Source organism: Salvelinus alpinus, chromosome 13, assembly GCF_045679555.1.
Source record: "Salvelinus alpinus chromosome 13, SLU_Salpinus.1, whole genome shotgun sequence".
NCBI lineage: Eukaryota > Metazoa > Chordata > Actinopteri > Salmoniformes > Salmonidae > Salvelinus > Salvelinus alpinus.
In genome coordinates, this window is record NC_092098.1 from 37,563,868 (window position 1) to 37,577,402 (window position 13,535).

Here is a 13,535-nt window from a genome sequence, read left to right on the forward strand (position 1 = left end):
GTATTATACCAGAGACAGGAAGACTACAGATAGGGATGCAGGCAGAGGATTATGATGAAGTAGGCCGACAGCAAGAAGTAAAAATAGTTATATCAATTATAATTCTGTCACTGCATGACAGAACATTTGTTATAGCCTACAATTGTTATTTTCTTTGAAGCCAAAAACAGGACATGTGTTTTGGGGAAATGCTCTAAAAAGAAAGTTGTTCAGTTGTGTTTATGTTCATACCAATACATGAAACCAAAATTGCACTAGTCTACTTGGCAAATGAACGTAAATATAAATTAGGCCGACAGTTATCACAGCCTATATTTTAATAACAATAAAATCGCTTTTGGTTTTGAATGTCACCAAAAAGGAAGGATTCCCCACCTCCAAATTCCCAATTCAATTAACCCCTGGCTATCAGATTACAATAAGGTTTAAACAGCTGACTGGCAAGCTGCCACTGTCTCTGTCCTCTGCTTTCTAAAAGTGAGAGAAAAGGGCGCAGGTTGGCAGCTGCTCTCCGAGCGATGCTCCGCATGGTCCTAAAGCCAGTCTGATGTTACGTTAAACAGCAGTTGCATTTTAAATCAGGATAGGAAAGATTTTTGTCAACTTTTTTTGCCTACTTAAAATGTTTGTGCGACTGCCATACCCAACTGATGCCCCTGGTTTAGACAGGGCACTATGGCTATGTGCGATGTTAGCAGGTGCCTGTGTGTGTCATAGTCAGGGTTGTGAAATTCCAGAAACTTTCCCAAACAATCAAGGTTGGAGGATTCCTGGAATAAGAAGGAAATAAGCAGAGAGGGGATTTCGAGAAAACCTGAGAATTCCTGGGAAATCTGTGAAACTTTCCCCAAATTCCCAGAAATCCAGGTTGGTGGATTCACGAAGTGAATAAGTAAGGAGGGAATACACCAACAGGAAATCCTCCAACTGGTATTTCTGGAAAACATGAGAATAATATCCCAAATTCCTAGATTTCCAGAAATCCCGGTTGGAAGATTCCCAGAATCAATGGGGAATAAACAGGGAGGGATTCCTGCAACCGGGATTTCTCTAAAACGTGGGAATTTTGGAAAAGTTTCCAGAAGTGTGCAACCCTAGTCACAGTCAACAGCATGAGACATTGTCTGCAGCCAAACAAACCAAACAGACAATAGAAACGGCGGCCATCTTAAAGCCCCCGCCGGGAAGCCAAGAGACAGACGAGTACGTCACATGACCACAAACGAGCGAATCACAAGGCAGAGGAAGTAAAGGAAGCATTGCCACCGGTTGTACAGTCAATCAGCAGCATGGCAAGCTAGCTAGCGGCCAATAAGGGAGGTTCAACTTACAGTACCACAGGAGGGGGGCCTAGAGGTGTGGGTGGGGGATGGAGGAGGCTTTTTCTATACTGGCATTATATCATAATATCTCCATCGCTCCCATCATCGCTCCCATACCCGTCGAAAACCTCACTATACGTGGCTAAGTTGTGGGTGCTTGGGGAAGGGCTGGGGCCGGGGGTGTGGCCAGGACTATAGCCAGGACTGTGACTGGGGTGAGGGCTTGTTCTGGGGCTGGAGCAGCTGGGGCGGGGGCTGCTAGGGGTTAGGTGGTGGGGGAGGTGGTGGTGGTGGTGTTCAGACATCGGTGCCTCCACCTTCATTCGCTTGGCCTCGTTCCGGGACTTGTAGCAGAATTCGATGAGGGCCACCAGCATGGCCAGACCCAGGCCCCCCACAAGGATATAGAAGACCCCCGCCACGTTGCTCAACGACAGGGCCTGGGACGATTTGTCCTGGGGGGTTGGAGGAGAGACACAGGGCAGACAGGAAATCAGAGGCGTGACAGTGGTGGGGTGCCGAGAACACACAAATGAAAACACAGACTCGCATACATACTCATACATAAAATACCAGGCAATTATATTACACATTACAACACAAGTACACAAATACAAAGTTAACAAATCTAACACACACACACACACACACACACACACAGACATACTTTCCAGTCCACCTTCTCTAGCTATGAGCTCTGTGGCTAGCGCTGTAGCTGTTATCATCATGAAATTACCATTCAAATCAATCTAAAGCGTGACTATGATGTTTTTACAGCAATTAAAAAGGAAAACAATTATTCTAGTTTGCTAGCTGTCAACAATTGTCAACAGGCAGTTTTTCCTCGGTCTAAACTCTCAAGTAGCTCCCTAGCCCTCTGTTATCTCTGCTTATTGTCATTTTGTAATTAGATGCTGTGGTTTAAGACACACGAGAGCAGCTCTCTCACATTTCTTATCTCCTCTTTTGGAGCAGGTTGGTTTCCTGCTCCCAAAGTAGGATGGTTTCTTTTCAAAAGGAATCTGTTCAGGTTAGAGACTTCACTAAACACTGCCTTGTCTTGTTATGCATCTGATCTGCTGCTGATGGGAGTGTGTGTGAGCACATTCCAACAAAACTGGAGAGCTACTTTTTAATTATACTTGACAAGAAAATACTGTACACTTGACAAGGACTTGTTTTGCCGCTAAGGCGTTTACATGCTGCTTTGTTGAGGTGGGAGTTCTCTTAACATGCTTGAGTAGTGGCCAACTGCTATACTTGCTATATCCAATCTACAGTTGGCTGGAATGACTGGCATATAAATCATAAAAAAATAATAGGTTTCAAACCTGTTCTACTCATTCTAATTCTATGATACTAATAATCTGCTGGGACATCACAACTGCAAAACTTGAATACATTCATTGCTAAGTGCCCTACTAAATATACACTACTAAGTGTGGCACAGATACAGGTGACAACCATATGAATGTGATCCTGCAGGTATCATCATTTCATACACTACCGTTAAAAAGTTTGGGGTCACTTAGAAATGTCCTTGTTTTCCATGAAAACATACATGAAATGAGTTGCAAAATGAATAGGAAATATAGGCAAGATGTTGACAAGGTTATAAATAATGATTTTTAATTGAAATAAGTGTCCTTCAAACTTTTCATTCGTCAAAGAATCCTCCATTTGCAGCAATTACAGCCTTGCAGACCTTCTAGTTGTCAATTTGTTGAGGTAACCTGAAGAGATTTCACCCTATGCTTCCTGAAGCACCTCCCACAAGTTGGATTGGCTTGATGGGCTCTTCTTACGTACCATACGCTCCCACAACAGCTCAATAGGGTTGAGATCCGGTGACTGTGCTGGCCACTTCATTATAGACAGAATACCAGCTGACTGCTTCTTCCCGAAATATTTATTGCATAGTTTGGAGCTGTGCTTTGGGTCAATGCCCTGTTGTAGGAGGAAATTGGCTCCAATTAGGCGCCGTCCACAGGGTATGGCGTTGCAAAATGGAGTGATAGCCTTCCTTCTTCAAGATCCCTTTTACCCTGTACAAATCTCCAACTTTACCACCACCAAAGCACCCCCAGACCATCACATTACCTCCACCATGCTTGACAGATGGTGTCAAGCACTCCTACAGCATCTTTTCATTTTTTTCTGGGTCTCACAAATGTTCTTCTTTGTGATCCGAACACCTCAAACTTAGATTCGTCTGTCCATAACTCTTTTTTCCAATCTTCCTCTGTCCAGTGTCTGTGTTCTTTTGCCCATCTTAATCTTTTCTTTTTATTAGCCAGTCTGAGATATGGCTTTTTCTTTGGGACTCTGCCTAGAAGGCCAACATCCTGGAGTTGCCTCTTCACTGTTGACGTTGAGACTGGTGTTTTGCGGGTACTATTTAATGAATCTGCCAGTTGAGGACTTGTGAGGCGTCTGTTTCTCAAACTAGACACTCTAATGTACTTGTCCTCTTGCTCAGTTGTGCACTGGGGCCTCCCACTCCTCTTTCTATTCTGGTTAGAGCCAGTTTGCGCTGTTCTGTGAAGGGAGTAGTACACAGCATTGTACGAGATCTTCAGTTTCCTGGCAATTTCTCACATGGAACAGCCTTCATTTCTCAGAACAAGAATAGACTGACGAGTTTCAGAAGAAAGTTCTTGTTTCTGGCCATTTTGAGCCTGTAATCGAACCCACAAATGCTGATTCTCCAGACACTCAACTAGTCTAAAGAAGGACATTTTTTTTGCTTCTTCAATCAGGACAACAGTTTTCAGCTGTGCTAACATAATTGCAAAAGTGTTTTCTAATGATCAATTAGCCTTTTAAAATTATAAACTTGGATTAGCTAACACAACATTCCATTGGAAAACAGGAGTAATGGTTGCTGATAATGGGCCTCTGTACGCCTATGTAGATATTCCATAAAGAAATCAGCCGTTTCCAGCTACAATAGTAATTTACAACATTAACAATGTCTACACTGTATTTCTGATCAAAAATGACATTTCTAAGTGACCCCAAAATTTTGAATGGTAGAGTACAGTACATTGATGTGCTGCTTACCACTGAATTGTGAGCATGCCTTCTTGTGTGATGTGTTGTATCCCTCAGGCTACGCTTTAAGTCTCTCTGTCCTATTTTTGTGTGTGTGTGTCAGCAAGCCTGCCTGTCTGCCTGCCTCCCTATCTGCCTGCCTACCTGTCTGCCTACCTGTCTGCATTTCTACCTGTCTTTCTATCTGTCTGTCTGCGATGGGTGGGGTTCATCAGTGGGACATCAGAACAGTCAGTGAGGAGGTGTGGTCCCAGGACTTGCAGGAGACTGACCTTACTTCCTGAGGCCGTGGGTCCACACTCGCCCTTATCGTACCACCATTTGTTTTTCAGCTTGTCTAAGACGCCTGATTCACTCAGTTTCAACACGGCTAGGTTTACCGGCGTTCTTCAAAACCGCACGTGTGAGGTCGAGGGGTCGGGGAAGGGTCAGGGGGGAGGGGGAAATAACATAAATAACATCATAGGACATGTTATTTTATGTTATTCAGTCAGAAACCGAAAGAGCCCATACAGAGCACTTAACATCTGGAAGTGACGGAGACAGGAGCCCCATTGGTTTACATGTCTCTATGCTCGTGGTCGAGGAGGGGGCGCCTGAGGGGCTGAGCGCTACAGACATATACATGGAGCCCCCGCTTCATCGCTTTCTGGAACGGGCACATACTGCTGGGGCCTATCTCACAACAACCAATCGAAGGCCATTACTGTGAAGCCTCAACTATTGGCTGGATTTTGTACCAGGTCAACAATTACCAAAAAAAACATGTATTTAAAATGCATTTATCCGTTAATTAACTAGGAAAGTCACAATGAGATGTACATCTCTTTTTCAAGTGAGCACGAAAGTTATCAAAGGACAACTTCCTGTTTTGGCATAAGATACATGTATGACATGCACAATGTAGTGTTTAGTGGGAGTACACAATAGGGCGGTGACTGTGACTTCAAGGTGTCTTCAAAAACGTTTCACTTGAGCTTTAGATTATGAATAGGTGAACAATAACATCTACCAATAGCGCATATTTGTGGTTTGACAGTAATCACTTTCCACTCTATAATATGTGCCACTGTGGTGCGTCACAACGCCACTGCGGGTCACAGGATGGGTGTCGCCCCGGCAGATGCCCCCGTTACCACAGCAACAGTTTTACCCAATCGGCATGGGGCTGACACACGGGTGGCTAACCTTCTCGCCACCTCCGCCGCTGCCACACTCTCCCTTGTCGTACCACCACTTGTTTTTCAATTTGTCCAACAGGCCTTGTTCATTCAGTTTTAACACTGCCAGGTTAACTGCGCTTCTTGAAAATGATAAAACATATTTGGGTGAGTGAAGGTGAGTCAATAGCATCCAATTGGGGATAGGAGGGGGAAGGGTGGGATTGTAAAGGGGGCACAAGGGTGGAAATAGGGGTGTGTTAATGTTCTATCTGTAACAATAAACCCTCCCTCCATACACAGGGGGCAAAGCCTAACTTCCACTTAAGTCATACATTTTCACTTAGTCATGCAGTGATGTCAATGGGAGAAGTTATATTTTGACTTGAGTGGAAATTTGTATTTGCCCCACAGATTGGACCCTTATACACAGAACGGACAATCCTCAAGTTGGGACTTGGTTCACTTCAGTTTGAGCCAAGGAAACTAAATTACAGTATGTCAATTTTTCCCTTGGTTTTATCCATGTGGCCCCTGACCAGAATGTATTTTGTCTTTCTTCACACAACCTGATTGATAGTTAGACTCCATTACACATATTGTGTGTCCAAAATGGTGCATATATTGACCAGGGCCCATAGGGAAAGGATTGTGTAGTAACGTCATGTTATATATACTGTATATTTTGATTCAGAGGAGTAAAACTTGCATCAAGAGAGATTTGTCCACGTGCATTCAGTGCCTTTCAGCTCTACTTTGCAGTAATATCAAGTACACACCATAAATGAGAGAGACAGAAATGTAACGGATAGCAACATTAGTAAAATAACTATTTCAGTAAAAGCTGATGAGAAGAGAAGAAGAAAAATATAATTAAACATCTAACCTTTTTAGAGCCACTTTAAGGTTAATGCCGAGGGAAATTGCAGCCTTGTCTGACATTATAGCTGCTTTGCATGCTGATTGGTGGGTTTCCATGGTGACCAGGAGAAGTGACTGACAGAAGATGATGGGCACGTTCCTCTGCCCATGCGTTACTGACGCATGCCAGATCTTACAATGCCTGGATAGGTATTTTACGTATCAGCTAACCACATCATATGTTATAGCAATTTGTCAGTTGATGACACAGTCGAGGATGTGGCACGCAACCATTGGTTGATGCATGCCACATCTGAGCAGGGGAAAGCAACCGATAATAATGCTGAAGAAAAAAAATGGACTCCATCGGGAACTACCATGATCTGCCAGTGACTCCTCTTGCAGAAAACAGTGGGTAAACCCTGCACCAGTTGTTGTTTGCATTGCAAACTCATGTTGTTCCATTCTAGAGAAGCACAGTCAGTGGAATTTACAGACAGGTAAGGATTGGTGTTGGATTGTGGAAATAGTGTGTGTGCGTGCATGCGTCTGTGTGTCTAGCAATGCGCATGTCCAGCCCACCTCAGGATTCCCCACTTTCCAGCAATTATTTTCTTGTTTTTGTGGGGTGTTAATTCACTTAATTGTTGCTGGATCAAATTATTTAAAAAGAAAAGCAATGCACATTCCAACTCTTGCTTGTGCAAAACACATTTTCCTGTTGATTGTACAATTGCGCAAACGTCTGTTATGACCGCTCAAACACTTGCCAGTGCTGTAGTTCAGTCAACAAGTATGGAGTATCCTACTCCATTATGCAACTGTTACATTTATCAGAACTGTGTTTTTGACATTTTACCAATTTTGACGACCGTTGCTAGTGTGTTTATAAGCACTTCGTAGCAACTGCTGATGTAAAAAGGGCTTTATAAAATAAACATCATTGATTGATTGATTGAGAGAGACAGAATGCTCTGTAGGTCCTATCTAGGGTCAGGTGGTCAACCACATAGATCTATAGTTAGTTTACATACTGCACTGAGGTAGTCCTCTCTACAGTTTACATGTGATCATGGCTATTTGTTCCATTTTCTATTTATTAAGGGATATATGGTAAACCAGAAGTAGTTTTCACTAATAGATAGTCTGAGCATTATAGTATAGGCTGAGATAACTTGCTAAGGGGTGCTTGTTTGCTCTTATCATTTGCAGTGTCTTTTCCCTCCCAAAAATAACATTATCTCACTCATTCTACAAAAACTGTGAAAATGCAAGTTAACTTTTATCAGTCCTTCGGCAATGGATTCATAAAATTGTGCCCAGTACACACAGGAACACACACACACACACTAGAGTTTGGCGAAGTGAAACTAACTCCCTGTGGTGACTGGGATGTTTTAGTTTTTTTAGGGAAGTCTGTAAATTCCACTGTGTATAAAGCAGCTCTAGTCTAGCCAAGTCAGACAGGACTGATCATTGACATGGCTCGCATTCACATCAATTATATCCCACTATCTCATATGACATTCACATGACTTACAGTTGAAGTCGGAAGTTTACATACACTTAGGTTGGAGTCATTAAAACTCGCTTTTTAACTTCTCCACAAATTTCTTGTTAACAAACTATAGTTTTGGCAAGTCGGTTAGGACATCTACTTTGTGCATGACACAAGTAATTTTCCAACAATTGTTTACAGACAGATTAATTCACATATAATTTACTGTATCACAAATCCAGTGGGTCAAAGTTTACATACACTAAGTTGACTGTGCCTTTAACAGCTTGGAAAATTCCAGAAAATGTCGTCATGGCTTTAGAAACTTCTGATAGGCTAATTGACATCATTTGAGTCAATTGGAGGTGTACCTGTGGATGTATTTCAAGGCCTACCTTCAAACTCAGTGCCTCTTTGCTTGACATTATGGGAAAATCAGAAGAAATCAGCCAAAACCTCAGAAAATAAATTGTAGACCTCCACAAGTCTGGTTCATCCTTGGGAGCAATTTCCAAACGCCTGAAGGTACCACGTTAATCTGTACAAACAATAGTATGCAAGTATAAACACCATGGGACCACGCAGCCGTCATACCGCTCAGGAAGGAGATGCGTTCTGTCTCCTAGAGATGAACGTACTTTGGTGCGAAAAGTGCAAATCAATCCCAGAACAACAGCAAAAGACCTTGTGAAGATGCTGGAGGAAACAGGTACAAAAGTATCTATATCCACAGTAAAACAAGTTCTATATCGACATAACCTGAAAGGCCGCTCAGCAAGGAAGAAGCCACTGCTCCAAAACCGGCATAAAAAAGGCAGACTACGGTTTGCAACTGCACATGGGGACAGAGATTGTACTTTTTGGAGAAATGTCCTCTGTTCTGATGAAACAAAAATAGAACTGTTTGGCCATAATGACCATTGTTATGTTTGGAGGAAAAAGGGGGAAGCTTGCAAGCCCGTAGAACACCATCCCAACCGTGAAGCACGGGGGTGGCAGCATCATGTTGTTGGGGTGCTTTGCTGCAGGAGGGCCTGGTGCACTTCACAAAATAGATGGCATCATGAGGCAGGAAAATTATGTGGATATATTGAAGCAACATCTCAAGACATCAGTCAGGAAGTTAAAGCTTGGTCGCAAATGAGTCTTCCAAATGGACAATGACCCCAAGCATACTTCCAAAGTTGTGGCAAAATGGCTTAAGGACAACAAAGTCAAGGTATTGGAGTGGCCATCACAAAGCCCTGACCTCAATCCCATAGAACATTTGTGGGCAGAACTGAAAACGCGTGTGCGAGCAAGGAGGCCTACAAACCTGACTCAGTTACACCAGCTCTGTCAGGAGGAATGGGCCAAAATTCACCCAACTTACTGTGGGAAGCTTGTGGAAGGCTACCCGAAATATTTGACCCAAGTTAAACAATTTAAAGGCAATGCTACCAAATACTAATTGAGTGTATGTAAACATTTGACCCACTGGGAATGTGATGAAAGAAATAAAAGCTGAAATAAATCATTCTCTCTCCTATTATGCTGACATTTCACGTTCTTAAAATAAAGTGGTGATCCTAACTGACCTAAAACAGGAAATTTTTACTAGGATTAAATATCAGGAATTGTGAAAAACTGAGTTGAAATGTATTTGGCTAAGGTGTATGTAAACTTCTGACTTCAACTGTATATCCCACCATCTCATATGACATTCACTATGTCTACATCCCAAATAGCACTCTTTTCCCTAATTAGTGCAGTTATGGTCGCAACATTCCATTAACCTTCCCAAAATTCTCCAGGTTTTCCAGAAATCCCAGTTCGGGATATTCCCGAATTCAGAAGGGAATAAGCAGGAAATCCAGGAATTTGGAGAAAGTTGCCAGACTTTTGCAACATTGGTCATAGTAATATATTAGAGTAATATTTGGACTTATCTAGGGCCTTTCAACATACTGTTTCAACTCCCACTGGCACACCAACACAAAGCAGCACAAACATCACCTGACAACGAAGAAGTAGAGCTGCAACAAAAACAACTGTTGCCATGACCGCATGCACACGAAACACAAATGTAAAAGCCACTACCTTAACCTTCATGATCACTATGCATGAAAAAAAAATCCAACCCAAATAAGTGTTACATGAGCGTTACATGAGCGTTACATGAGCGTTATTATACATGTTCAGGCAGCACGCCAGGGAAGGTGGAATAACATAACAACACGCACAGCTTGGACATATTGTTATACTACTCCACCCACCTTAACAGTGAACCCTTGGGGGTGGCCACTCCGTATCCTTTGGAGTCCAGGTTGCCGCCGACCTTCATGGTGTCGCAGGGTTTCCGCTGTTCCGTGTACTCGTTCATGGTTGACTCCAATAGGAAAGCGTACTTCCCTTTGCTCTTCCGCACACGTACAACCCCCTCCTGTGTGTTCTTGGTAAACACAGTCGGTTCGGCTGACTTCATGTAGCCCCACATCTTCTCGTAGACCGCGATCTTTGACCTCTGTGAGTAGAGGTGGAGTAGAGGTGGAGGAGGGTGGAGAGAGAGCATAGAGCGAGCATAGCCAAATAGAGAGGAGGACATGGGGGGTTAGTTAGTGTACTGTAGAGATTTACTGGTGGAGTGCATATTGACTGGAAACAGTTACTGTAAAAACACACACTCCTCCCCCAGTGAATGAGTATGCTTAAGTGAACTGATCAGTATTGTGTACAACACATGGTGTCGTGTGTGTGTGTGTGAGCTGATCTGTTCAATACTACTCACCCTATAACTTCATATTCCTACATACACAAAAAGCCTATGAAATACAGATGTAGGATCTTAATTTGATCACCCTGTTCCAGGAGAACTGGAAATGTAAAACTTGTAGTGTACTTGAGGTTTAAAAAGGCTTCTGAAGTTTTTAATTTCCACTTTGATTTTCCCTTTTTTTAAATGTCCATTAATTATAATCCACATAATAATTCACATTTCCTGTTGCTGTAGGTAACTGGCTCAAATTAAGATCTTACATCTGTAGGACAAGGCTATAATATGATAAAACAGACACAGCTGGTGTCTAGTCCAGTACTATACTCACCCTGAAGAACTCTTTAGTGGAGCCGGAGTCTAGGGTACCGTAGGCGATGTCTGTCTGTTTAGCCAGGTCCTCAGCACTCTCTATAGGCGACACCATCCTCTCTACTGTGAGGAAGGCAGCCAGGTTGGCCGTGTAGGAGGAGATGATGATGAGTGTGAAGAACCACCACACACCACCCACAATACGCCCCGACAGAGACCTGGGGGAGAGAGAGAGGAAGAGGAAGAAGGAGAGGGGAGGAGGGAGAGGACAGGGGAAGGAAGGAGGAGAGGAAGGAGAGGAATAAGGGAAGTGTGGAGGTGAGAATGAGAAGGAGGAGGAGTAAGAAAAGAGTGAGCATGGCGAGGAAAAGAGAAGAGGAGAGTAGGGGGTGTGATAGATAGAAGAGTCCATCAATAACACTAATTATTATGAATCAACACAAATCCACAAACTGTATTAAGAAGTGAGAGTGAATTACAGACAAACTTATCGGTGACATGGGTGGTCTAGCGGTTAGAGCTGCTAACCCTGACACACATATACAGTGCATTCAGAAAGTATTCAGACCCCTTCCTTTTTTCCACATGTTGTTACGTTACAGCCTTATTCTAAAATTGATTAAAGATATGCACTACCATTCAAAAGGTTGGGGTCACTTAGACATTTCCTTGTTTTTGAAAGAAAAGCACTTTTTTTGTCCATTAAAATAACATCAAATTGATCAGAAATACAGTGTAGACATTGTTAATGTTGTAAATGACTATTGTAGCTGGAAACAGCTGATTTGAAATGGAATATCGTCACTCCTGTGTTCCAATGGTACGTTGTGTTAGCTAATCCAAGTTGATAATTTTAAAAGGCTAATTGATCATTAGAAAACAATTTTGCAATTATGTTAGCACAGCTGAAAACTGTTGTCTGATTAAAGAAGCAATAAAACTGACCTTCTTTAGACTAGTTGAGTATCTGGAGCATCAGCATTTGTGGGTTTGATTAAGGCTCAAAATGGCTAGAAACAAAGACCTTTCTTCTGAAACTCATCAGTCTATTCTTGTTCTGAGAAATGAAGGCTATTCCATGTGAGAAATTGCCAAGAAACTGAAGATCTCATACAACACTGTGTACTACTCCCTTCACAGAACAGCGCAAACTGGCTCTAACCAGAATAGAAAGAGGAGTGGGAGGCCCCGGTGCACAACTGAGCAAGAGGACAAGTACATTAGAATGTCTAGTTTGAGAAACAGACGCCTCACAAGTCCACAACTGGCAGCTTCCTTAAAAAGTACCCGCAAAACACCAGTCTCAACGTCAACAATGAAGAGGCAACTCCGGGATGCTGGCCTTCTAGGCAGAGTTCCTCTGTCCAGTGTCTGTGTTCTTTTGCCCATCTTAAACTTTTATTTTTATTGGCCAGTCTGAGATACGTATTTTTCTTTGCAGCTCTGCCTAGAAGGCCAGCTGTGGGGATGTTTATCAGCTGCAAGGAATGGGAGACTAGTCAGGATTGAGGGTAAAATGAACAGATTGAGGGAAAGACGAACGGAGCTAAGTACCTGCACCAGAGCACACTCCCCATCCAACCTGACAGAGCTTGAAAGGATCTGCAGAGAAGAATCAGAGAAACTCCCCAAATACAGGTGTGTCAAGCTTGTCAAGCATACCCTAGAAGACTCAAGGCTGTAATTGCTGCCAAAGGTGCTTCAACAAAGTACTGAGTAAAGGGTCTGAATACTTATGTCAATGTGATATTTCTTCAAATAATAATTTTAAAAACTCTTTGGTTTTTTCATTATAGGGTATTGTGTGTAGATTTATGAGGGAAACATTTTTTAATCGATTTTAGAATCAGGTTGTAACGTAACAAACGGTGGAAAAAGTCGAGTGGCCTGAATACATCTGAAAGTCGGAATGGGTTCAAATCCGGTCTACTGCCCTTCTGACTCGCAATCTCACCTACTTTTCCCATCTCCCCTTCACTGTCCTTTCTCAACAAATAAATCTACCCCCCCCAAAAATAAATAAATGAAAATAATAATTTATCCAATGTGCCAATAGGTAACTTGGGAACAGACTGCTATTCTGCCAACCTACCTCAGGGGGGAGCTCTAAGAGCACACTGACTTCACACTGCACAACACCATCCAGCCCATATTCAGATCCACCTGAAGGCAAAGTGGCTCATTAAAACCCAATGCGCTTCTGTGTCGATCTCTTTCTTTTTAAGAGCTGGCAGTGCTTTGGAGAGCGACCAACGACGTCACACAGCGCTCCCTCCGTTCAGCTCTGTTTTTGTCTTGTTTGTTGGCTCAAGGGAGACAGATAAGCCGACTCTCAAGCGAGCGGGGGGAAGGTTGTGAGGAGAGTCAAACATAATGGTGCATTGGAGTTAACAAACAATGTTCTCTCTCCACCCTCGGTACAAACCAAACATAGAGAGAAGCTTTATGAAAACCCCTTCAGTTCCTGTTGTTTTGTCAAACTCAGCATTTTCACACCATTTCACAAGTCGATGCCAACCTGAAACAAGCCTTTTCATGATTCACATTACCGTGCAGACCCGAACTGACCCAAACCG

At 42.8% G+C, this 13,535-nt stretch overlaps 1 protein-coding gene across 3 annotated transcripts in view; it reads right to left on the reverse strand.

Annotated features, from left to right (window-relative positions):
• The window catches only part of LOC139537624 (glutamate receptor 4-like), a 202,682-nt gene that overhangs the window by 4,526 nt on the left and 184,621 nt on the right, over positions 1-13,535 (reverse strand). Inside the window, exons 12-15 of one of the 3 annotated variants that reach the window (XR_011667571.1) lie at positions 10,979-11,177; positions 10,151-10,398; positions 5,565-5,679; positions 1,332-1,777 (exon numbers count right to left, since the gene is read on the reverse strand). Coding sequence is in view for 2 of the 3 variants with exons in the window: in XM_071339160.1 (XP_071195261.1) it covers positions 1,640-1,777; positions 4,649-4,763; positions 10,151-10,398; positions 10,979-11,177 (700 nt within the window). In the remaining variant the exon portion in view is untranslated. Of the gene's footprint in view, positions 1-1,331; positions 1,778-4,648; positions 4,764-5,564; positions 5,680-10,150; positions 10,399-10,978; positions 11,178-13,535 lie in introns of all 3 variants that reach the window. The other 2 variants (XM_071339160.1, XM_071339159.1) reach the window with 2 other exon arrangements.